The sequence below is a fragment of the Wyeomyia smithii genome, chromosome 3 (assembly GCF_029784165.1).
Source record: "Wyeomyia smithii strain HCP4-BCI-WySm-NY-G18 chromosome 3, ASM2978416v1, whole genome shotgun sequence".
NCBI classification, from domain to species: Eukaryota; Metazoa; Arthropoda; class Insecta; order Diptera; family Culicidae; genus Wyeomyia; species Wyeomyia smithii.
The window spans coordinates 84,789,373-84,817,232 of NC_073696.1; the positions used below are offsets into that span (position 1 = coordinate 84,789,373).

The 27,860-nt window shown below is 38.0% G+C and overlaps 1 protein-coding gene across 1 annotated transcript in view; it reads right to left on the minus strand.

Annotated features, from left to right (window-relative positions):
- Positions 1-27,860, minus strand: part of LOC129729985 (uncharacterized) — a 60,092-nt gene that overhangs the window by 6,957 nt on the left and 25,275 nt on the right. Inside the window, exon 2 of the mRNA XM_055688920.1 lies at positions 8,402-8,477. Coding sequence (XP_055544895.1) covers positions 8,402-8,477 — 76 coding nt within the window. The remainder of the gene's footprint in view (positions 1-8,401; positions 8,478-27,860) is intronic.

Genomic DNA, 27,860 nt, shown 5'->3' on the forward strand with positions numbered 1-27,860 from the left:
TCTCTCTCTGAAGAATGGAATTTTTCCAGAACTCTGGAAAACCTCATATTTAGTGCCAATTTTCAAATCTGGCGCTAAATCTGACATTCGTAATTATCGTGGAATTGCCATTATTTCATGCATTCCAAAATTATTTGAATCAATAATTAATGAAAAAATCTTTCAGCAAGTAAAAAACAAAATCACAACTCAACAGCACGGCTTTTATAAAGGCCGATCAACTACCACAAATCTTTTGGAATTCATAACTTTCACTTTGACTGTAATGGACAACGGCAACCACGTAGAAGCTCTTTATACGGACTTTAGCAAGGCATTTGACAGAATCGACATACCTTTATTGCTCTTCAAGCTCGAAAAATACGGAATGGAAACAAAATTCTTGGAATGGCTGCAGTCATACTTGACAAAACGAACACAAATAGTCCGCTTTTAAAATTCCTTCTCAAACCCAATAGAAGTAACTTCCGGGGTTCCTCAAGGTTCTCACCTGGGCCCTCTTCTTTTTATATTATACGTGAATGACATTTTCTTTCTTCTCAAATCAATACGTGTGCTTGTATATGCTGACGACATGAAGCTCTTTATAGAAATAATCAATGCAGAAGACTTCGAAATATTCCAGAATGAAATAATGTATTATACACTTGGTGCAACAAAAGTCTATTGCAACTCAACATCAAAAAATGTAATTCAATAGCATTCAGCAGAAAAACAGTAACACCACCTACAAACATTTTCTTAGGAAACCAACCAGTAGAAAAATGCAAAATTGTAAGGGACCTAGGCGTAATTTTAGACTCCAAACTTACATTCATAGAACATTATAATACAATTATCAACAAAGCAAATAGTATGTTGAGCTTTTTAAAACGCTTCGGCCACAATTTTCAAGACCCATCAAACTATTATATATTACATACATCCGACCAATTCTGGAATACTGTAGCATTGTATGGAATCCCTATATTGTAACACATGAAGAACGCATTGAATCTGTCCAAAAACAATTTCTTTTGTACGCGCTTCGTAAGCTAAATTGGACAGCATTTCCCTTACCATCATATGAAGCACGCTGCATGCTCATTAGGGTGGGGAAAAATGAACGATTTTCCAGAGCCATGTTTTTTTGGTTCCTTTTGGGGTCCCATACAACCTTAAACTTACTTGAAGTCGATTGCTTTTGTCTCCGCTTGGCGCATTGCATTTCAAATTTGTATGAAAATTTATATGGGAAAACCTACTTTTTTGCATTTACCTTTCTAGAGAGCTCAATAATGCTCTAATAATGCACTACATTATGTTAAGGTATAGTATTTTAGATGCCCAACAACTTTGCAAAAGACACTGAAGAGCTAGAATGTCCCTAAGAAGAGCCATAGCTGTTCAAAGTAGCGTATGTCGATTTAAATGCAGAAAATCTTGTTTTCTGCCAACATTACCAATGTACCGGCGTCAGTAGGATTCCCATCAGAAGTAACCTGTCAGAACAAGTTTATACACTCAGCTGGACCAAGCAAACAAATTTAGGTCAATATTCTAGGGGTAAATAGAATCTACAACGTGTTTCAGAGGTAACTTCTGATGGAAATCTGACTGACGCCGGTACACTGGCAGTGTTGGCAGAAAAAATGATTTGCAACATTAATTTCGACATACTCAACTTTGAACAGCTCTATTATTTTTTTGGCACACTCTAGCTCTTTAGTGTCTTCGGCCAAGTTGTTAGGCATCAAAAAACCTACCATATGAAGTCATGAAACTTATGGTTTGAGTAATTTTGAGCTCTTTAGAATGGAAAATGCAAAAAAGTTGGTTTCTCCATACAAATCTCCAAATAAATTTGAAATGCAATGCGCCAAGCGGAGATAAAACCAATTGACTTCCAATAAATTCAGGATTGTTTGGGGCCCCAAATAGAACAAAAAAAACTTGGTTCTGGCTTTCTGCTATCAAATTTCGTTTTTTCCATATAACGATTCCTCACCCTAATGCTCATAGACATACAAGCACTTAAAGAACGCCGCGAACTTTCAATGCTTTATTTTATCAATGACATTATTTCTCAACGCGTGCAATCTTCTAAATTATTATCGCAACTAAATTGTTATGCACCCAGTCGTTAATTTAGAAATCGTAAAATATTTTCGGAAAACTCTCACAGAACTAACTACTCAAAAAAAGGCCCAATAAATCGCATGATGCGTCACTATAATCAGCACTGCGAAAAAATCGACATCACTATGGGCAGAAATCAAATCAAAAAACGACTAACTACTGCAAATAATGTATAGAATATAAGAAAACATTGCTTGACGAAAATAAATAAATAAATAAATATATATTAGCATTTGAAATTGGACATACTTTTCACTTTCCCCGATTTTAGATTTTCATTTTACATCCCTATGTAGGTGAATTTCCTGAGAGACGTAGTTCTACGTCCAAATTCCTTTTTAAAAAGGGACTCGAATGCGCAATCCCCGATGTCTTCGGCAAGCTGTTTTGGTCATTTTGTTGATCAGACACCGCAAGCGAGAGCCATGTGAAGGTTCTACAGCTCTTCTACCATGCGCAAAACCACGCGCGAAACTGCAATAGAACTCATAGCAACTAACTACCACAGGCTGTCTGCTCTGCTATGCATAACCCATACACCTGCTGCTGCGAGCAAGCAAAAAATTAACTTGCTACAGTTCACACTCACAGGCATAGGTACTGGCTAACGCCGACTACGCACACGAATGACTGGCAAAAGTGGAACGAAAAGAGCGAATGAACTGATTCACTGATCTTCTGAATCTATAAAGATGCAGGCAATCCGGTTGCGAGCTGATCAGCATAGTTAGTACTTTGAAACAACGAAATCTTTTGAAACCGAGCGCAATGCCTGCGGGCTGATCAAAAGAGCCAGTCCATCGGAAGAACTAGTTCTTCTGAGAGCGATCAAAAGATTTCGTTTTTCCGAAGAACTGATTCTTCTGATCAGCTCGCGAGCGGATTGCCTACATCTTTATAGATTCAGCAAATCAGTGAACCAGTTCTTTCGCACTTTTCGTTCCACTTTTGCCATCCATTCATGTGCTTACTCTGCGTTATCCAGCCACTGTGCCTGTGCGGAACTGTGGCAAGGTAATGTTTGCTCTCGTGGCTGGTGGGTTATGCATAGCAGAGCAGACAGCCGGAGGCAGCTGGTTGCTGGTAGTTTGATTGCAGTTTCGCGCGCGACTTTGCGCTCGGTGAGGGGTGTAGAGCTTGCGGTGTCTAAAAATAAGCTATACTGCTTGTAAAAAACTGTTTAGAACGAAAACAGCAAGTGAGCTGTTAAAAATAACTAGTTCATCTTAACTCACTAACCGCTTAGATCCGCTCACTGTAGTGAACCATTTTTTCCACCTCTAATTACACGCAATAGGAATAAGTTCGTTGCATAAGTGAAACAAGAATACATCACTACACACCCGAGTCCATTCGGCAGTTGGCATAGCGGATTTTGCCTGATGAAAGTTGTCCGAAGCACCCAAAAACGCAACAATCAGCCAATGAAATGTTAGCAAGGTATAACATTGATTAACTATCTTGAACATGGTAAAACAATCAATAAACAATATCATAGTTCATTATTGGATCGGTTCAACATTGAAATCAAGACAAAACAATCGCATATGGCGAAACACAACATGCTCTTTCACCAAGACAACGCTCCCGCTAATTCTACTCGCGATACTACCAATAAATTGAAGGACTCACGCTACGACCTGGTTCTCCATACTTTGAAGTCATTAGGTTTAGTCCCGAGCGACTGTTTCCTGCTTTCTTGCTTGTAAAATGTGGCTTCCTGGCGAGCGATTCTAAAGACTGGAACGCGCAAAAGTTGGTCGACAAAAAAATCGTTTCTTTCAGTCAAAATTCGTAATGCAAAAATCTTCCTAGTTTTATTTTGTTAGTTCAACTCACATATTTAAAGGAAAAAATGTTCGTTTGTTATTTTGCTTTACCAAATCCAAACTGCCGTGCCTTCCGCTTAACCCCTTTCATTAAATTTTGTACAGTGGTCTTATCGACCTAATTCGTCGCCAAACGCCAGATAGATTTATTCTGCTGCTCGTTTTCGATGGATTTATAAGTTTTTTTTTGATATTCCGTTTGACCAAGTCTCAATACTGCTCGATAGGGCGGAAATCTGGGCTGTTAGGAGGGTTGTGGTCTTAAGGTACCACAACCACGTTGTTCGCATCGTACCACTCGATCGCCTTTTTTCCCATAGTGGCAGCTTGCCAAGTCCGACCAGAACAGCACATGCCTGTTACGTTGCTCTAGGAATGGTAGCAGCCGATTTTCCAGGCACTCCTGGACGTAGATTACTTGATTGACGATTTCGTAGTGATGGAAATACCGCTTTTTAGACCACACGTGCATATGGCCCACCAGGAGAGGTATTTTTTCGAGAACTTTGATAGTTTGCTGGTTTTGAAAATGTAGGCCACCTTCCCTTTTCCTGGTACGGTATAAAATTACTGTCCCGGAAGCTGCTGGAAATCAACCTTCATATAAGTTTCGTCACCCACGGTCGAACTTTGTAAGCAGATTACAGTTTTACGGACCACCACTTTGCCGAGGTGTTTTGTACGAAATCTGGGTTCGCCACCTTCACCGTCCGTCACCGTGCGCCAACATCGACAACCCGGATCGTTTCTTGGCCCGCTGCACTTAAGTATGGGAGACAATGAGCTTGCCAGTGAAGTACCTGATGGAATGTTTATTCCGTTATTCCGCATATAATTCGCTGCCACCTTCTTCATCGTCGCTGCCACGTCTGAATTACGATTGCCGCCGCTTCCAGGCTTCCTGGCGGTCGACAGGCGCTCCCCGAACACATTTGAAATATATGTTACGATTGATTTGGTCACATCCAGCAATTTTGCCAATTTGAGGTGCGAGAACGTCGGATTCTCTTGCTGCGCGAGCAGAATTTTGACACGCTGTGAAAACCCATTTTAGCAACCATTGTATACACGCTCAACTTTTAAATGCAACATTTCATGGTTTTTCTAATGCATTTTTAACAGAAATACACCAATTTGAAGTCGACTAATTTTTGCGCGTTCCAGTCTTTACTTGAATGCAATGATGAAGTTGGAAACAAACAACTTAGACTCGACGAGCAGCACAATAAAATTGGCATTGAAATGTTAGAACACCTCTACAATAAGTGATGGATATGGAGAGTATGTCGAAGAATAAAAGGATTTTTCATGTTTCAGGAAGTCCAATGAGTTTACCAGATGCAAAACTTACCCTCGCACTGCTCAAATTAACTTTAAGCTTTACCAGTGTATCTTGAGAATAAGAACTATTTCATCTTGCTTTTACTTTTCTGTTACACGATGTCACTTATAAAAACATTATTCAACCTTATGTGGCTATCTATTACATTAGACACGATGCTAACTACTCTGAGGAGACGAGAACCACATAAATTATTCACATGAGTGTTTAACTAAATTTCTATTTCACACGCAAGCTCCATCATATAAAAGAATTTGCGGCAGCAGTATATCTAGCGAGGCCAAACGATAAACCTGACAGAACTTTATCAGTGAAATTGTGCTCAATTCGAATCTTCGTATGATAAGATCAACCTTTTAAAATCGGGTTGCAAGTGAACCAAACCTAGTGTTAATTTTCTAGAATTGAACTATTGACGCCAGTGGATGTGAAAATCGATATTCGCTTTGTGTTTGGGGTCATTGTCTTGGTGAAAAGAAAAACTATTTTCAATACCCATCTTAAACACCGACTCTTCCGGATACTCACACAAAATGTCGATATACCCTTCTGCCGTCATAATACCATTGATTTGGGACAAATTCTCTTCGCCAAATCACGAGAAACTGTCCCAAACCAAAATTTTTCTACCGCCGTGCTACATTGTTGGCTGTAGATGTCTATCGCTTTACTAATTTTATGACGTACGATCTATTGTGAAAAATTAGGCCACTGGAAGACACCATTGAATTCACTGCTACGAAAGAAATAATATCATCATTCGTAGATTTTTTGATTCATAACTTTTCACGAAACAGTCCAAAATGCAGTAAGTATTGATATATTTTCTTCAAACCGTTTTCTTCGGTCTCCATTCAACTCGATAATACGTCATTATTCCCCCCCCCCCCGATGAGTGGTGCGTCGAAAGTGATTCGCTTGTTATATTCTTCTCCCAAATTTATATTTCACTCTCACCACAAAATGCGAAGAAAATGTGATGGGGGTAATTCAATTTCAGCTCAACTCAAGTGCCCCAAATCGAAAACGAGAAATACCTTCGTATACACCCACAAATCGAAAGCTCTTCATGTTATACCGACAGTTTCCAGTTAGTATCGATGAAGTTTAGCTGATTGATTTAGTCCATTATAATTTTGGGATATATAAAGGTCCGTTCGATAAATGTGTTTACACTGGCAAAATAGTTGTTTTATTCCAGCTTGCGCTGACCTTTGATTTTGTTTCATGTCTAAATCTACCGAAATGGTAAAATTTCATTTGGATCGAATTTAAATTAAAATCCCTTGATATTAATTGAAAAGTTCAATATTCACTGCGGAGTTAGACCGGAGTTATCTGTTTACTGCATAAAATAGTCGCGAATGTGCTTCACTACCAAGAGTATCACTACCATACGAGAGGCTATTTTACAGTGATTCACAGTCAAATGTAATTTTATTTTTCATCTGCCAGTAAATCAAAGTGGATAAAGGTAATGTGCTTACCCTTTTAAACTGAAACATTTCAGTGCATTATTTGGCAGTTCACTGTATGCCCTTGTAACTATAGTAATGCACATTAGCAGAATGTCAACACAATAACGACAACAAAATTCCACTACGAAACTCCACATGCAAAGTGATGCTATCCTGGGAGTACCAAACGTTTACCTTTCAATGCAGATGATCTCACTGTACTACGCTAGTAGCTTTCACTAGCCACTAGGTGTACATTCCAATCTTCATCTCACGCGTTCAGGCGATGCCATCGGCAACAATTTCTGTCACGTATAGATAAGAGTATCGAATAAAGTAAGTGGATTCTACTTCAGACAGCGGAAGGACACATTTCATGATATCCTGCATGGTAGTCCGTCTGTCCGATCCGGTGGAGTAAGGCAGACGCGGGGTCTTTTATGTCAGAGGATTTGTGGAAATTGAAAATTCGTTATTTCGACGTGACACCACGAGTTCGCATTCCCGCCGTTTATTGAAATTCTAAGACTGTACGATTCCGGAACAATCTGAGCAGCTATGCTTTCTGGTTGTTGAGAGAGTATGCCTTTGAAGAATGAAAGAATAATTGTTGTAACCTAATGTTCGGCTAAATATTTTCTTGTGTTTTGAATCGCAAATTTTGCATGATCTCAAATAACAAACATTTACATGTAATTTTGTTTATCAAGAAGTCATAATGGTTTTCATCCATAGCTTACAGGCACTTGGACAAACAAATCATTGACAATCGTTGACAAATACTGATATTGGTTGATTGCCAAAGCTTGTTAAGCTTGTTAAAAAAAAACTTATAGAAATGAAGAATCAGTTGCTGAAAGCAAACAATATTTGTATCAAATGAATTCGTGTATAATACAAAATTCTCTACAAACACACTTGATGTATATTATGCCAATATTATACTTTATAGTACTAAAATATTTTTTAAATATTATTTTAACTTATGAGCACTATTTCTCAAAAACAATGTTTAGGTTTATGCTTCAAAGGCTATGATGTAAGCAATAAGAGTTTCGGCAAATATTTGCTCAATTCTTAAGATTGTTAATACAATAAATTCAATGGTATATATAAAGGTGCTCTTTTATAGAAATTGCTTTTTCTATAACACTGGGAAACACAGGTTTTGCCCTTGAGCTCAAACTAGAAAAAATGACAGATTATAGCTTTTTCACTTTCCTATGCATTTTTGTGCCTCTAGTAAAAATAACTTTTTCGGAGACTTAAACGTTTTGTTTCTGATAAGCAAACGAACCCGGTAAACAATTACTCTACAGTTTTTTGACGTACTTCTGCATACACTAAAAGAACCAAAGTTAACAGGAATGGTTTATAAGCAATATTCTTTTTAGGGCAACTTGTTTGAGCTTTAAAGCAACGTTTTTCGCTTCTTTCGGCTAGTGTTATCCTTTCTGAATGTCTATAAAATCTTAAGCAGAACTGTTGTGTCTTATTGAAACAATAATACACCAGAAATATTATCATAGCATTCTGGTCACTGGTAACAGTAAACCCAGATAATCTTCGGCTCGGTACGAAAAAAATTTCATACGTTAATAACTTGAATATTTGATCAGCAATTTATTTTTTGCTGCAATCACATCAATACTTACTTGGAAGCACCTTGTTGCAACATGTTATCGAGAAAACTATCGTCTGCTAAGCTTTTATCGCTACCTTCAGTATCATCTGGAATAAGATAAAAAAAAGAAAATATTAATAAATAATATAATTGAGATTTAGGGGGTTTAAAGACGTTTTGGACGTCGATAAAAATGTTAGAATGCCACGACCTTATAGGAATTAGATTGATTGCCCTGTAATCTTAGAATGGCAACCAATATCAATATATAATAGCGAAAATGCAAAACACTGATTACAAAAATTACTAATAGTCTTGTGACAAAAAATTGATAAAATAATAATCGTTTTAACAAAGAAAATATAATAGAAGACCAAATTCGATGACAAAAGAATTAGAATAAATTTTCAAATCTATTTATATATAAGACAAGGTTTGTATGTATGTTTCAGCATAACTCATGAATGCCTGAAGCGATTTCTATTAAACTTAGCAAACATGTTCTTTGTACAGAGGAAGTGGTCATTGAAATATTGGAAAGGGGGACGGGCAACTTTTAAAGAAAAAGGGAGTCAAAAGTCAAGAATTTTCTTGCATCATTGAAATTTCTTGAATACAGGGTGGTAACGTAAAAGTGATACACTTTGTGTATGTCATAAAACTCTAATCAGTTTTTATTTCTCTTCGGTATCGATTTCAATAACGTGTTTCACCTTTGTGATTGATAACGGCCCGTAGACGTTTTTCGAAGTCATTGCAAGCCGCACGCACAACTTCGTTCGGCATTTCGTCCCAAATCTTCACCAATCGTTTTAAATGGGTTTAAACTCAAATGCCCAACGTCGTCCAGCTTTTCTAGCATGTATACCCAGATACTGAAGTCTAATATCCAAGGTCCTTTTTGATAACATTTTGTGTGGCTCATGTTCAGTTCACACGCCATTTTTCTTGAAAAACGGGCTGGATTTCGCCGGAAACGTTCCTTCACTGGTTTGATGACTGTTGGAGTCCGAAGACTCCGTTTTTTTTACCAAGTTTCTTCTTGGGAGCAAGAGCGGAACTGAAAACTGGCTGAACCTATTTATTAAGAATAAACAGTCAAAACGTCACTCCTTCAGAACTTGCTCAGATGTTTATCATGCTGTGACAGAAAATACAACGAACGGCACTCAAATACGTGTATCACTTCTACGTTGCCACCCTGTATATTTGACGATTTTCGAGCTCTCGGTCATGTCCGGAAGCCGGAAATTGATATTCAGAGACCAAAACATGGTGTTCGATGCCGTTTTTAAATCCAAGATGGCGTCTCTCGGCCTCTGAGCAGCAGTACGAAATTGTGGAAAACGTTTACAGACCCTCGATACTGGTGTTCCCGGAACCAAAAGGACGCCTCAAACCGGATATTGATGCCTGATGACATTTTGAAACTCGAGATGCCGATTGCGGCTTAGGGAAATCTACGAAAATCGATTATGTACTCTGCAGTACAGGTATTTTCGAAATCGGGATGTCGTTGTGGTAAGAAACTCGATCATATATTCCTCAATTGAACGGGGAGACGTCTGAAGAGCTGAAGAAAATGCTGAATTACTCAAATATCCTTGGTATTTTCGGAACTGACAGCACGTCAAAAAACAGTCAATTCATTTGTAACACCATTTTGAAATGTAAATACTGGCGTTTACAATTTTAAAAGTGAAGAATGTTTGAATAATCCCCTAGATTAATATTTATAAAACCAGGACTATCCCTGGCAACCGATAAACCCTTAAAATTGATAATTGGTGTTCGATGCCATTCGAAAGCACAAAACGCTTCAGTATCGGTGTTTTCGTCCATCTAGAGACACCTAGAGGCTGTAAAATTGTGCCTCAAGTTTGATATGGTTAGCGCAGAAAAGTTGTGTCATACTTTGTATCAAAATCTGTTTTAAGAAAAGGTTTTTATCGGTAAATTAACATTTTTACTCCCCAAATAATCACCGTTGTTTCTATTGATGACATGATGAAGTTTATTGGTTAGGTTGGCGATCATGTAGAAAAGAGAGAGAGAGAGAGAAAAAGTTTAAAAAAATCAGAAAAAAGAAAACAAGAGAGACATCCACAGGAAGAGAGAGAAAAGCAAGACAATTAGAGAGAATGTGTTAGCGAAGAGATGGAAATGATAAAAGCATCAGTTCGGAAAGAGAAAAAAATTGGAAAATGGAAAAAGGAATTTCTGTGCAACTTTTTGCTATAAGTCAAATTCATTCATTCACAGGTGCACTCCAAGAGCTCAAACCGGAAAAAATGATATATTATAGCTATTCAACCATTCCTGTGAATTTTAGTGTCCCTGGCCACTACCGTTTGTTCAAAGACTTGAATGAGTTTTCTCGTAAACATAACGTTGAAGCGAGGAACCCAGCGAGCAATTTTTATACGACAATCTCACGTAAGTTGACACGTTTTGGTAATGGCTAGGGGCACCGAAATTCATAGGAATGACTGAATAGCTATAATCTATGTTTTTTTGCTGGTTCGGCGGCATTCATAAGTTACGTAACTCTCATAGGGGGGAGAGGGGGTGTCTTTGAGCGTTATGATTTGTTACATAGGGGAAGGGGAAGGTAAGGTCAGGGTTACGTAACACAAAAACTCTGGAGATTTTCCAAAAACGAGCATTTTTACCAGGCAAATTTTCCTACAGCGTGACGTAATTTTTATGGGGTGATAGGAGTTGGCGTTACATATGGGGGGGTGGGGGACCAAAAATTGAGTTTTTCGCGTTACGTAATTTATGGATGTCGCCTTTGAGCTTTTGGAATGCATTTTTTCTTATTTTTATTTTGTCGACCAGAGTTATTTTTAACATACTTGGCAATATCACAACAACTAAAAAATGCATCAAAGTAAAATGTATTACGATGTGATTTGTGAGAGCGGAACATTTCACTTCACAAACAACTACTAATTGAAATATTATTCCACTAAAAGTCATTACACCTTAACATGTTGTTCATAGGAAATTTCTGAATTTTTTGGTAGCAATTCCTTGAAGAACTCTACGGTAGCAAGAATATACAATTACATACATTGATTTATTTCAATATAATTAGAATAATTTTCATTATCATTGTTGCTTTCTATTGGTCGAAAGATGATCCTCCTACAATCCGGTTTAAAATTATAGATACAATAAAGATATAGAATGTCAATGTCCAACTTACCGCTAACTAAGAGCTGACATTACTTCCCGAGTGAGATCGAGTATTCAGCTAGTAGTTTTATATTATAGGAGGCACAGCTTCCACCAATACAAAATCCGACATGCATGGTTTTATGTAACTTTTGAATGGTCGTATAAATTAAATAAAACCACAAAACAGCACAGGAGAAAGCGGCAACCTTTATGACATTCGGAATGCAGCATAAAAAATATTGTTACTACTTTGGGATTCGTTCAGCATTTATCTCTACTCCAGAGGCCGGACAAAGAGGACCACGACCTTGGAATAACACAAAGGATCTTCCATTGCTTTGGGCAAATCAAAAAATAGGGAAAATTCATTTTCTCAACCCAGGAGCTGACTAGAATAGAAATTCAAGTATGACTAGAAGAGGAATTTGATTTAACAGTATTTAACAGTAGCAGTCGTCAAAATAATACAAGAATGAACTGGTTTAAAAATGAATGGCATGAAGCATATTCTTGTAAACATGAAATATTTCTGATTAATTTTGTTTTCATAGTACACGGATTTTTTTACACGCCTTTTTTGCACGGTTTCTCGAAATAACACGGTTTTTCTTAACACGCTTGTTTTTGCACGGGAAGCATCCCCCGTGCAAAAAAGAAATTTTGCATCAGAAGAAATTTCAACTATCATTCGTTGTTTTGCTTTCGTCTCGATTAGACGCAAATTGTTCATCTCCGTTTGAGTACGCAATATAACAAGACACGAGTTATCGTACGGGTGTTTTTTTTTTGTCGATTAGTTCTTGTGCTGCGCGATAACAATAGCCTGCAGTTTATCGGCAGAAACATCTTCTGCACACTGGTAGGGGCAGCCTACCCCGCCAGTGATCTGATACGCAGCTGATATATCAACAAGAATAATTCTCCCGCACCGCTGTTACCCCGCTAGCAGCACGGACCACCATACGATCGAGCGAGTGGAAGTCAACTACAAGTGGCATCTACAAGGCCACTGTGTCACAACACGAAGCTGGATCGTCATTGGTCGTTCTGCGGAGACGCTCGATTAATCCTACTATCAGCCGTGAGGTCGTGACTTAGACGTTCGGTGAAGTATTCTTTTTAGAATTTTTATCATTATTATTAATATTATTATTATTATTGTTATTATTAAAATTATTATTATTATTATTATTATTATTATTATTATTATTATTATTATTATTATTATTATTGTTATTATTATTATTATTATTATTATTATTATTATTATTATTATTATTATTATTTTTATTTTTATTATTATTACTATTGTTATTAGTATTAGTATTACTGCCTTTTTTTTATTTTGATCCATTGTAGTTTAAAAAATTGTTTTTAAAATTTAATAGCAACTACTGGACCCCCCCCCCCACATTCGAATATTTATCGTTTGTGTGCGGTAGAGCGTAACGCTCCCGCAAAATGGACGACATGCAGGTGCAACTATTCCTGGATGTGGAAACAAATGGGGAAGGGATTGAGATCTCCCCCATCAATTCCCCTCTACCTTCCCCGCTACCTAGCCCCGTACCAAGGGTACCGGCAACACGGGTGAAAGCTTACCCAGATGCTTCGAAAGGTCCGTTCGTAGTTTACTTCAGGCCCATAAAGAAGCCTCTAAATATTTTTCAAATCGGCAAGGACCTGGCAAAACAGTTTTCGGACGTAACCGAAATTACAAAGGTTAGACCGAACAAACTGCGAGTTGTTGTGAGTAGCTTGAAGCAAGCAAACGCAATTGCTAGCTACGAGCTCTTCACGAGAGAGTACCGCGTGTACATCCCTGCCAAGGACGTGGAGATCGACGGTGTGGTTACCGAAGGAAGCCTCACGGTCGATGACATTTTGCGTCACGGGGTTGGCTGCTTCAAGAACCCCCTGATTCAAGATGTAAAGATACTGGATGTCAAGCAATTGCATTCAGTATCCATCGAAGAAGGGAAGAAGAAATTCTTCCCTTCGGATTCCTTCCGTGTAACATTCGCCGGATCCGCTCTGCCGAACTACATCTCTTTGGACAGGGTTCGTCTGCCTGTACGCCTGTTCGTACCGCGGGTCATGCATTGCCAAAACTGCAAGCAGTTAGGTCATACAGCCACCTACTGCTGCAACAAGGCACGCTGCAGCAAGTGCGGAGGCAATCATGCTGAGACCACTTGCAGTGAGAATACTGAAAAGTGTCTTTACTGCGAGGGAACTCGGCATGACCTTCCGGCGTGTCCCGCGTACAAACAGCGCGAGGAAAAAATTAAGCGTTCCCTCAAGGAACGATCAAAGCGCTCTTTCGCAGAAATGCTGAAGAGTGCTGAGCCACCCTCGACAGGAAACATCTTTTCCTTTTTGCCAACCGATGAGGGTACATCTGACGATCCCGTCGAAGGGTGTTCTTATGCCATGCCAGAAGGATCTAGGAAGAGGAGAAAGATCAACTCTCCTAATCTTTCTCGCAAAGGTCGCAAGATAACCCCTAGCGGAATGACCAATAAGCCAACACAAAAAGGAAGCGGTGAAGAAAAACCGAAGCAAGTACCTCCCGGTTTTAATTTTAAATCTAACCAGGAGTACCCACCGCTTCCTGGGGCACCAAAAACCCCTCGTGCACCAATTTCTCAATCAGAAGATAAAAAGAAACAGGGTTCATAAAATTTTCTGATATTGTGGACTGGATATTTAAAACATTCAACATACCAGATCCCCTACAAAATATTCTTCTTGCCCTTCTTCCTACAGTGAAAACCATTTTGAAGCAACTAGCAGCAACTTGGCCCCTCATTCCAGCTATCATATCTTTCGATGACTAATACGGCGAAAGAGGTTAGGAATTTTATCACTGTATTACAGTGGAATTGCAGGAGTATCATCCCCAAATTCGATCTATTTTCTCATTTAATAAATACATACAATTGTGACGCATTTGCGCTCTGTGAAACCTTTCTCAAATCAAACGATCAACTCAATTTCCACGATTTTAACATTATTCGTCGAGATCGAGACTCACACGGTGGAGGGGTACTTTTAGCGATTAAAAAGTGCTATTCCTTCTTCCGAATCGACCTCCCCTCGATCTCGAATATTGAAGTCGTTGCCATTCAAACGAATATGAATGGAAAAGACCTATGCCTTGTTTCGTTATATAGCCCTCCATCCGCGCGGATTGAACAGAGGCATCTCACTGATATAGCAGAGTTGCTTCCCGCGCCTTTTTTGATGTTGGGAGATTTTAATTCTCACTGTTCGCTATGGGGGTCGCTGTACGACGACAACCGATCTTTTTTAATCTGTAACTTAATCGACGACTTCAATATGACACTTTTGAATACTGGGGAAGCGACACGTGTACCTAATCCTCCAGCACGCGAAAGCGTGCTTGACCTATCCCTTTGCTCGACATCACTAGCGTTAGATTGCCAGTGGAAAGTAATCAATGATCCCCACGGTAGTGATCACCTACCAATCGTTATCTCAATTGCTAATGGGTCAACTCCAACGGATCCAATCAATATTGCGTATGACCCCACACGTAACATTGATTGGAAGTCCTATGAGACCATAATATCGCAAAGAATCGAGTCCCACGTGGAACTTCCTCCGGAGGAAGAATACGCGTTCCTTTCTGGCTTGATCATCGACGCCGCGACTCAAGCTCAGACGAAACCGATACCCGGGGTAACGATTAGACGGCGCCCTCCCTCCAAGTGGTGGGACAAAGAGTGCTCAGACCTGTACGCGCGAAGGTCCTCGGTGTATTTGGCCTTCCGAGAACAAGGCACTATCGATTTGCTCCGAAAGTACGATGTACTGGATAGACAAATGAAGAGCTTGATAAAAGCAAAAAAACGCGGATACTGGCGGCGGTTTGTGAACGCGTTGTCGAGGGAAACAGCGATGAGCACTCTTTGGGATACCGCCAGGCGCATGCGGAATCGTAACGTTTCGAATGAGTATTCAGATCGCTGGATACTCGATTTCGCCAAAAAGGTCTGTCCGGACTCTGTCCCCGAACAGAAGACCTTCCGCGACGCGTTTTTAGTAGCTACGGAAGAGCCTCCATTTTCGATGTTGGAATTTTCAATGGCTCTCCTCTCGTGCAACAATAAAGCTCCAGGGTTGGATAGAATTAAATTCAACTTGTTGAAGAATCTACCCGACTCTGCAAAAAGACGCTTGTTGAACTTGTTCAACAAGTTCCTTGAGCTAAACATTGTTCCGCACGACTGGAGGGAGGTAAAAGTCATTGCTATTCAAAAACCCGGAAAACCCGCCTCTGATCACAATTCTTATAGGCCGATTGCTATGCTCTCTCGCCTCCAGAAATTAATGGAGAAAATGATCCTCTTACGGTTAGACAAATGGGTCGAAACAAATGGTTTACTTTCAGATACTCAATTTGGCTTTCGCCGGGGCAAAGGAACGAACGATTGCCTAGCGTTGCTTTCTACCGAAATTCAACTCGCCTTTGCTCGAGAAGAGCAAATGGCTTCTGCATTCTTGGACATTAAGGGGGCTTTTGACTCTGTCTCTGTTGAAGTTTTAACCGAGAAACTTCATTCGCAGGGACCTTTACCAAATTTGAATAACTTTTTGCTCAATTTGTTGTCAGAGAAGCATATGTATTTCTCACATGGCGATTCGACAACTTCCCGAATTAGTTACATGGGCCTTCCCCAGGGCTCATGTTTAAGTCCTCTCTTATATAATTTTTACGTCAATGACATCGATGATTGTCTTGCAAATTCATGCACGCTAAGGCCACTTGCAGACGATAGCGTTGTATCCATTACTGGTAGCGAGGCTAGCGATCTGCAAGGACCATTGCAAGATACCCTAGACAATTTGTCTGAATGGGCTCTTAAGCTGGGTATCGAATTCTCTCCGGAGAAAACTGAGTTGGTCGTTTTTTCTAGGAAGCGTAACCCAGCTCAGCTGCAGCTCCTACTAACGGGTAAAACGATCACTCAGGTTTTAGTCGCTAAATATCTCGGGGTCTGGTTCGACTCTAAATGCACCTGGGCTTGCCATATTAGGTATCTGACACGAAAATGCCAACAGAGGATTAATTTTCTTCGTACGATTACCGGAACCTGGTGGGGAGCCCACCCAGGAGACCTTCTAAGGCTTTACCAAACAACGATATTGTCTGTAATTGAGTACGGGTGTTTCTGCTTCCGCTCCGCAGCAAACACACATTTGATCAAACTGGAACGAATACAATATCGTTGTTTGCGTATTGCCTTAGGTTGCATGCAGTCGACCCATACGATGAGTCTTGAAGTGCTAGCGGGTATTCTTCCGTTGAAACATCGTTTTTGGAATCTCTCTTACCGGTTGCTAATTCGATGCACACTTACGAACCCAATAGTAATTGAAAATTTCGAGAGGTTGGTCGACCTTCAATCTCAATCCAGATTTATGACTTTATATTTTGACTATATGGCTCAAGATATTAATCCTTCTTCATACGATTCCTCCAATGTCGCACTTTTAGATACTTCTAATAATGCTATATTCTTCGACACCACCATGAAACAAGACATTTCTGGTATCCCGGATCAATTGCAACCCCAAGAGATCCCTAAAATTTTTTCCAATAAGTTTAAACATGTTAGTTATGATAAAAGGTTTTACACTGACGGATCTAATCTAGATGAGTCCACTGGCTTCGGTGTTTTCCACGAAAATTTTACCGCCTCCTACAAACTCGATGCTCCTGCTTCCGTGTACGTCGCAGAACTTGCTGCTATTCAGTACTCTCTTGGGATCATCGAAACCCTGCCCATAGACCACTACTTCATCTTCACAGACAGTCTCAGTGCCATTGAGGCTCTGCGATCGATGAAGACTGTGAAGCACACCCCGTATTTTCTGGGGAAAATACGGCGGTTTTTAAGTGCTTTAACAGATAAAAATTACCGGGTTACCTTAGCGTGGGTCCCTCCTCATTGTTCCATTCCGGGCAATGAAAAGGCTGACGCTTTAGCTAAGGTGGGTGCTATTGATGGCGATATTTATGTAAGACCAATTGCTTATGATGATTTTTATAGCATTTTGCGTCAGAGAACACTCAACAGTTGGCAATCATCATGGAACTCAGATGAACTGGGACGGTGGCTACATTCCATTTTTCCTAAGGTATCGACGAAAGCATGGTTCAAGGGGTTGGATGTAGGTCGGGACTTCATTCGCGTGATGTCCAGACTTATGTCCAATCACTATACGTTAAACACGCATCTCTCTCGTATAGGACTTGTAGACAGTAATCACTGCGTTTGTGGCGATGGCTACCATGACATCGAGCATGTTGTTTGGTCGTATACCGAATACTGTGGTGTTAGGTCTGAGCTTATAGATTCCCTTCGGGCCCGCGGAAAACAACCGAACGTACCCGTTAGAGACATTCTGGGAAGCGGTGATCTCCAGTACATGACACAGCTATACGGGTTTATAAAAAATGCTGGCATTAAAATTTGATTTTTTTTTCTACTTGCTAGAATACAATTTCTGTCACAAACTGGAAGAGAATGATACACCCGGCTGGAGACACTAAAACGAAGACTCGGCATCTCTATGTTTACGCAGACACCTCAGACCAAAACTGCTCAAATAGAACATTACTGGTTAGCCACGTACAAATGAATACATTCTGTAATATAAAATAGTTAAAAACAAAATTATAACACCCCTCCTCTCACCTTAAATCCCCACTAGCTCGTAGTCGGCCGCGAGAATAAAAAAAAGGCCTCCCTCTTTTCCCTGCTAATTTAGAATTTAAAAAAAATGTACTTGGCTCAGTTAAACATAAATTGTATCGTGCCGTGTCAAATAAACTATTTAAAAACTAAAAGAATTTTCAACCATCCTTTTTGGTAATATTATAAATTAAAAACCCGAGGGGTTAGACCCAGCCTTTCTCACTTATTATTTGTTAAAATAGATTTACACGAACACTTCAATTTTCAGGAAAAAACACACCTTGATAATATCTTCTGGATTTATTTTTCACTCTAAATAACAATTTTCTGGTAGCCAACAGCGAAACTATACCGAAAATTTGAAACATATTATACAAACACATATGAACATACATTAACACATGCAAATAACAGGAAATAAATATGTTTCAAATATATGACGCGAATTTTTTTTTATCGTGATATAATCGAAACGTCATTGTACTCATATTTAGGATGGACCAGGCATGCCAATGGTACAGTGTTTTTTTACTGTTTGCTAAGGGTTTTCTTCCCTGTTGCTGTTTGTTCGTGATATCTATCGTGCTGGCAGTCCGATATAGCTATATTGAGAACGTATTGGCAACAGAGCATCATAAAAGGAAACGATAAATGTCCTCCGTGTTTCGATTCGGCATTATTTGAGCCGTTGCGGAACAGAGTGGTCTAACGACCATTTTTTTCGAAAATGAGTTTTTTGCATAAACCGCATCTACTCAAGAAACTGAAGTTGGAAGATTAAGAAAATTTCGAACTTTAAAGCTGATTTATACCGTGTTGAAATTTCGTCCGAAAGAGAATGGCCATTTTGTTTCGGAACAGAATGGTCTATGTACATAAATCGGTGTAATACTATCATGTAGCACGTAACATGTAGCATGTTACATGTGATAAGTAACATGTCACTTGTTCTGTACATGTCACACGTAATATGTAACATGTTACACGTAATGTAACACGAAAAATGTAACATGTAGAATATTATGTAATATGTAATATGTTGTGTCACATGTAATGTTACACGTGACATGCTATATGTACCATATAACATGTGACACTAGCCATTTTATACGAATTACCGTCATTTTCTTTGTCATTTACCAGGTTTGTGCACATAGACCACTCTGTTCCGAAACGAATCGAGGATTCCAGTGAAAAAAAAAAAAATAAAAAAAAATTAAAAAAGAAATAAAAAAAAAAAAAATATATATATATATATATATATATATATATATATATATATATATATATATATATATATATATATAAACATATATATGTATATATATATATATATATATATATATATATATATATATATATATATATATATATCTATATATATATATATATATATATATATATATATATATATATATATATATATATATATATATATATATATATATATATATATATATATATATATATATATATATATATATATATATATTAGGGCGGTTCGATTTGTAGGGGATCAAAAAATCGCTTAGGCACATATGATTTTCGGATTCTAGGGATCAAAATAAGATACTTTGCTCAAGAAACCGTGCCTCTAAAATGAATTCTGATGTCCCTTGTACTAACGTGTAGGTACCCAAAAGGTCAAATTTCAAAAAATCCTGTTTTGACCCATTTAGAGTGCCCCAATCGAGTCCAAATGTATGACCGACCCCCACTAACTTTGAAGGGCCGACCCACCCATGCTAGTGTTACCCCCCTTGGACCCCCCTAGGGGGTCTCCCATACAAAAATATCAAAAAATATCGAAAAATCACCATTTTTGGCACTTTATATGACAAAAAACAGTGAAATGGCTATTATTTTTCCGCACAAATGAAGTTTCTAGGAAAAAAATGTTTTTTTTTGTTTTTGGATTTTTGTTTTCTCCTGCTTCGCATGGGATTTGGTCCTGAGTCTTCAGCGCATACATACACAATTACACATATTTCTGAGCCATTCTCATTGCAGATGGCGTTTGCAGTTGGCGTCCTTTTGAACATAAAATCGTATATCACTCTGTTACATCATATGTAATATTTTTATTTCGACCAGTCAGGCGAGCACCGCTGGTATGCTACCACAACGGCTACCACGCACGGACGCTCCGTTTCCACTGTTCCCACGCACACTGTAGAACCAGAGTGAATAAATAGAGTGACGCAGAGTCTGAAACCAGAAAAACCAAACGAACACTGCAAAGTCGGGTGTTTTCGTCAATGAAATAGTCTGCTGGGAGGCAACAAAAATCCATCCACTGTTTCCTCACAATCGGATTCTTCGGGAACCGAAAAAAAACTCACATTCCTTACTGTTTTTTGTTATTACACAAAACGCACTTCATTTTATCTATCTCTATCAAACTTTATCAAACGAACTTGTTTTAAATTTAAATACAATAACTATCTTTTCACTCTGACAATAACAACACTCCGTTGAAGTCAACTGGAACTTGAGCAAAAAGGGGCTGCCAGAAAAATATTTTGGTGGATACATAAAAAAACCGTGTTGCTGTTTTGACTGAATTTCTCTCTGCGTCACTCTATCTATTCACTCTGTGTAGAACTAGTGTAGGTTTCGTATAGGATAGAAACGTCAACATAAATCATTCTACATCGTCCGCCAAAGAGTCAACACCTAAAATAAAACCTGAAAGTGAAAGTGAAAATTGTTAAAGTCAAAATATATTTTTTTTAGTTTACAATGAACCCGCAAGATGAAATAGCAACAACATCATCAGCTATCGAAAACCCAATGAGTCATATACCCAAGCATGATGTTGCTGTTTTTGGTGTGTCTTCTGATTTGAATGATATTAATTTACCAACCGATCTGGATATCTTGAGATATTATTTTTACTTAAGCGAACGTGCAAAAACAGAACAAAAAAAGTTTTCTTATAAACAATTCTCTAATCACGTAACAGATAGGTTGGTTGGAATTTGGGAAAAACTTGGTATGGAAATAATTTCAAAAAAGTATGTTGCTGTTAAATTGAATAGATTGGTTGACAAATACCAAGCCGAAATTAAGAAGACGAATAGAGACCTTTTAGTGTTTACCGGTACTCTGAACGAAATTTTTTATATTGGAGCATGTAAATGCGATTTGACGGCAGCTCAATGTAACTGCGGTTTGGTTCCAGAACGCCTCAAAGAGTTTATGCACGATCAACAATGTTCTGATCGAATAAATTTTTAAAGAGAAAACAAAAATCCAAAAACAAAAAAAAAACATTTTTTCCTAGAAACTTCATTTGTGCGGAAAAATAATAGCCATTTCACTGATTTTTGTCATATAAAGTGCCAAAAATGGTGATTTTTTGATATTTTTTTATATTTTTGTATGGGAGACCCCCTAGGGGGTCCCAGGGGGGTAACACTAGCATGGGTGGGTCAGCCCTCAAAAGTTAGTGGGGGTCGGTCATACATTTGGACTCGATTGGGTCACTCTAAATGGGTCAAAACAGGATTTTTTGAAATTTGACCTTTTGGGTACCTACACGTTAGTACAAGGGGCATCAGAATTCATTTTAGAGGTATGGTTTCTTGAGAAAAGTATCTTATTTTGCTCCCTAAAATCCGAAAATTATATGTGCCTAAGCGATTTTTAAATCGACCCACCCTAATATATATATATATATATATATATATATATATATATATATATATATATATATATATATATATATATATATATATATATATATATATATATATATATATATATATATATATGAAGTCAGAGTGGTCTATGTACATTGGTAAGATAAAATCACCGATTTCGCAAAGAAACTGTTAATTATATGTATCCCCATGTTAAACCACTGCATAACCTTTATATTAGAATATTTTGTTTGAAAGAATCCGTTGAACAGAATTTTATTCAGAGATTTTTCGAAAATTGCTTCTCCTGAACCATTCTGTTCCGCAACGGCTCATTTGAAGGATGTCTTCGGGATTGCGAATGTAGAAAAGAGAAGAAGTTGTTTTTTTATACAGACGGTCGTGTCCGCACTACGAACAGCGAACAGCGCGTGTCGGTAACAGCCCGAATCCACCGGAGACATTTTCCCTCTCTTTTTTTATATGCCTATGTTAAAGTGACCAGACGTCTCGCATTTCGCGGGACAGTCCCGCGTTTTAACAAAATGTCCCGCGTTCATCTAAAGTGTACTGCGCGCCTTTGCAAAGTCCCGCGGTTTCAAGAAAATGAACAAATGTGACATATTTTCACTGGGACCGTTGTCGGTATCGAATTTTTTAATGCCAAATGTCTGAAAAATGCATGAAACGTCGTGATCTGGTGTTATCCCGATAAAATGACTTCCTGGGACTTTGAAATTCCCGAGCGGGCCAACGGAGAGTTTTCCAGCCCAAAAATTTCCTCAAAAAAACCAGAAAATCGAGTTTTTCGATTTTTTTTTAGATAACATCAGATCTTCACTTTTGATGCATTTATAAAACATTTGACATTAAACATTTCTATGCCGACAACCGTCCCAGTTCCAGTTCGATATTGAAATGAACTTCATCAGTCAAAATAGGAAAACTTGGACTGCTTCGAGGCATAACTTTTCGAAGTACAATTGATTGGAACTTTTGTATGTCATTGTCATTGCCGTTCTACTATGCACGTGTAATTTTTTATTATTTCAAAGAAAAGTATTAAATCCAAACCACACACCCCCCCCCCCCTTCGACTAAGAATTCAATTGGTGTCCCGCGATTAGGCCCTAACTATCTGGTCACTTTAGCCTATTTGGATGTCGGGTGACGGCTGTTAAAAAAGGCTGTGGGAAGAAGAAGCGTACGGGCTGCTCGGCACCTTGCCGACAGCCTTCATGTAAAGAAAAACAAACTCGGCAATAGAGCGGCTGTGCACTGAAGGATGTGTGTATCGCATACCGAATGTTATGCGCAACGATACATGCCATCGTCGACGTGGGAATAAGGTGAACAGCAAAGAAAAAAACATTCGTGTATGGAGAGCTAGACGGCAACGTTATAGTCGCTATATGTTTTATTTGTCGGGTGTCTTTATTTTGCCAAAACCAACACTGTCATAGAGGGAAGTTCTCGGATGTCATTAAAAAAATGTCATCACTCGGTACATATTTTCCCTGGGTTCGACTCGATTATATATAGACTCGAATTTATATCATTCGTTTAAATATCACTTGAAATTCAATTATTTAAAATAGGTTTTTTTTTCTATTCGAAATACGGCTTTCTTTTTAAACTTTTGAACCACGTGTTCAATCATTATAATTCATCAGTTAGCCCTTAACTAGTCCGTACATCTGATATCAATATTGTTAAAATCGCTTGTGCAGATTCCAAGATAATAAAGTTCCGTGATTTTCACATTTCGGTACATTACAGATGAAGTTACAGTCCGATTACTGCCAAACTCAACAGCGTGTTATGAAGCAACAAGACATTTCATTTGACACTAATTTTGTGAAAATCGGTTCAGCCATCTCTGAGAAGAGTGAGTGAGTTTGAGTAGCCTTCGAAATATGTTTCTTTTCATAGCTGGATTTCACCTTTTTGAACATAACAGGCAAAGTAAAAGTCCGAGTGCAAAAAAATCAATAGGGTCTTTTGGGGCAACTAGACCTTCTATATGACACTGATTTTATGAAAATCTGGATCGATTGCCATCTCTAAGAAACACGAGTGAGATTAAATAGTCTCAAGAACATGTTTCTTTTTATAACTTTTGAACCACATGTCCAATCTTTATAAAATCCAAAGGTCAGGGTTCTTTAGATAGCCTGTTATTTAAATCCAATTTTGTCCAAATCAGTTGTGTAGTTTCTAAGATAATAAACTTTCGTGTTTTTCACATCTTGATAAACAATATGCAAACTCAAAATCCGATTACAATAAACCTCTTATTTGAGAATAATTTTGTGAAAATTGGTCCAGCCATCTCTGAGAAAATCGAATGAGATTGGAAAGTTGTACATGCACACATAGAGAAAATGCTCAGCTCGTTGAACTGAGTCGAGTGGTATAAGGTATTCGACCCTCTGGACCACTTTTATACCTTCGGTTTTGCCAGTGATTGCTATACCTTTCTAGAAGAAAGGCAAAAAAATAAGATTATTTAATTTGAGTATGCTATATTTTATAATTTTCAATTGGCTTAACCGCCATTTCTACTCTACGTGTCATAAGTTCAACAGTTCAACACATTTGTCGCGTGCTTACTCTTATAGTGCGGATATAAAGAACCACAGGATAGAACATCCTGTTTAACAATCACTAAGAGTGGATTAGCGTGTGATAGTTATTTTAGTACCTGCTTCTATCTTTTCAATTATCGCTTTTAATCCAATCAAAGCGTGGCAGTTATTATAGCTCTTTTGACTTTTTACTTAACATCACGTTTTTTTCAACGAGCCTGTCAACCTAATACAAAAGATATAATTAAGCTTGCCACCTGTTGGATGCCTCGCCTCAAGTTATGGCAAGGAAGATTTCTTGCAATTTATTTCTATTTCCAGGTAGAAAAAGTTTTACTAGAGACATCTGCCACAGTTTTCCACCTGAAGAACACAGCACAGTACACCGTTGTCAGTGCACCGGAAAAGGATTTGTCTAGAGTATACTGTAATTAAACCTTAATGCTCAGCAGGAACGAGATGAAACTTTTAAGTGGAACGACATAAATAAATAAAAACCATGCAAAAAAACAGTTGAGTGCTAAGATCTGCTCTGCTCTTCTATTAAGAATGAACAGAAAGGGCAAAACACTTATGATAAATAGCCAGTAGAAATTTCAATAAAATTATAACCGGTTGATAATAGACACAATAAACATTATTCAATTAAATGCTTTATCCCAGATATGCGCATCCGTAGTGATTAGGTGTAACAAATACGACTTTTAGCAAAAAATAAACAACCCGGCATAGTAAGCAGAACGGTGGATTATAATGATAGAGATGCTCGACAAGACGGCAACAGAATCCTTCGAAGGCTTCGAGACCCCAGGCACTTGTCGCTGCGCTTGTGCCAGCCCCAGGATGCCAGCTGTGTAGAATATCAAATAAATTAAGGTGCACATAATGTCAGCAAACAGGATTTTCCGTTGCAATGCATTGCAGTTGGAAAATGAAATTTGAGACGGAGGAGATGGTACTCCTGTAGGTGATTTAATAAAATGGTTTAGTATTCAGTTCAGCCTTTTCTTTCCGTTTTACTATTACAATGGCTGTAAAAAAGGAACTTACATCTTGTAGCAAGCTATTTTAAGCCATTCTTCAATGATAAATTAATGAAGATTTGTAAGTTTAGCCAATACTGGAAATCGTAAAATAGTTGGATCCGAGGAATACGGTGAATTACAGAGAAGTTCTCCATACGTGATTGACTCACTCAAGGAAAACGTACTACCCCTGAAGATAACTTTCAAAACTCGACCCAGTTTTACAAAATGTAAAACTTGTGATTAAAACCTAGTTTTTCACTATTTTAGAAGCTGCATTTTGTGATATAAAGATAGAAAAGCAGCACAACATAATCACATCTCAAATGTAATAAAAATGTATTAATAATTTTTGCTTTTCTACACTTAGCCAGTGTTCTCGCAGTTTTCGCATGTTTGCGTTATTTCCAATTATTATTATATTACGCATTACCCTTATTTCATTACATTTTCTATTGCATTATTAAATTATGAATTCAGGTAAAAATGCATCCCCTCTTGCCACAAAATCTTCAGAAATACAAAATACATAAATAAAAAGCTATGAAAACTCTATGAAGAATCGTTTCAGGTGCAGCTTTGTTGAGCAAATATTTGAACAACTCAAAATTAATTAGTAAGGTAAGGTAAAACGATTATTAATAAACCGCGCACAAACAATTTTTTCGTTGTAATTTGTTCACAACTCTAATGCCTCGCCTAGGGCGACAAACTTATTCAGAGTTTCAATTAACAACCGGTTGACTAACTCCGAGACTTTTCACTTTGGAAAAACTCGCCACACTGTCCATTAAAAAAATTAAACAGACCTATTTGGATAAGATGCGGTCATACTGGGCTCACATCGGCGGCTGCAAGTTAAAATAACATCGGTACCCTTAAAGACCACTAAATGCGGTAAAGATTGTTTGAAAACTTTTGATCTATTTCAGAAAAAGGAAAAGAGAAAAAAATTGATCATATCATTTATGTCGAGTGGCTCTGAGTAATTGCAAAAGTTTTTTTGTAACAAGGATCAAAGTAGAAACGAATTCAATGCGAGACACAATCACACGAGAAAATAAAACACTTGCGTGTCCAATTATAAGTTTACGAAGCAACAATAACAAAATCTGCGGCTTCATAATTGTTTTCGAAAAGTTTTTGCAGAACATAAGCGTGTTAGGAACACTCAACACATTTTATTTAATTGTTAACATTCCAGGTAATAAGCGGATGGCAATTAAATATGACATGAACCGTAAACAGCACTGAATTTAATTTATTTTCCTTTTGTCATATCATTTGTTAATAATAATATAAACAGCAGCATGAAGAACTCGGTGCTATATTTTAATACAAAAGGAAATGGGATTTTTGTCGAGGAAAAATACACAAATCCCATAAAATAACGAGGGGACGAAATGTGAAATGGAAGTAATTTCTGCTCTGCATATCGCGAAAGAATAGAGTATCACATTTTCTTCTGCATATTGGAGTTATAGAGGAACCATTACCTAACAACTATAATTGTAATTTTTTTTTCGCGAGCGGAGAAAATGGGGGAAAAAACTTTTGCATTACTACATTATCATGCGCTCCATGCACACAAGACACAATGGTGGAGCAGCTGAATATTTTATATTATGTTTCGCATTCATGCATTATGGAGGTCACATTCAAGACTTGTGATTTACTTCAGGAACAGCTGAGTCGACGTGTGTACTTCTAGGACATACTATTTTCTTCGTGACGGCAATAGTTTTGAAAGAACACCAAATGCATGGTGAATTTTTTACTTAATTACCAATTGATTTGGTTCTAGTATCGGTCGCGAAGTTAATAAGCTAAGAGCAAGCGCACCGGTGAGTTGCCATTTGAGTTGCTGTTTCACAACGCTGGCCGTTGCACAGTGGGGCTACTCCATACAAAGGCTGGCCAAGCAAAAAAAGTGTCGATAAATGCGACAAAAACTTGGTATTAACATAATTTTGGGGCGCTGAACACGAATTTGGCATCCATTTTTTGTTTGGGGCCGTCCATAAAGCACGAAAGCCAAATTTAATATTTTTTTTGGCCCTTTTTTCCTTTTTTATAGAATTATATGATCTTTGATCACAAGTAGTGCCACCGGGCGTCCTTCCCATTGAAAAAACGTAATTTATGGACGACCCCTCGAACTAAACAAATTTTGCCTAAATATATATATTTTTTAAATAAACTAAAACAACATAAGTAATACAAACTAATTACAAATTGAAAAAATCATCTACAGCATCATCATCTTTTGCTGTGATCGCTTAAATCTCGTGTTGAATTGTTTCCAGAAAATTTGAAGTTCAT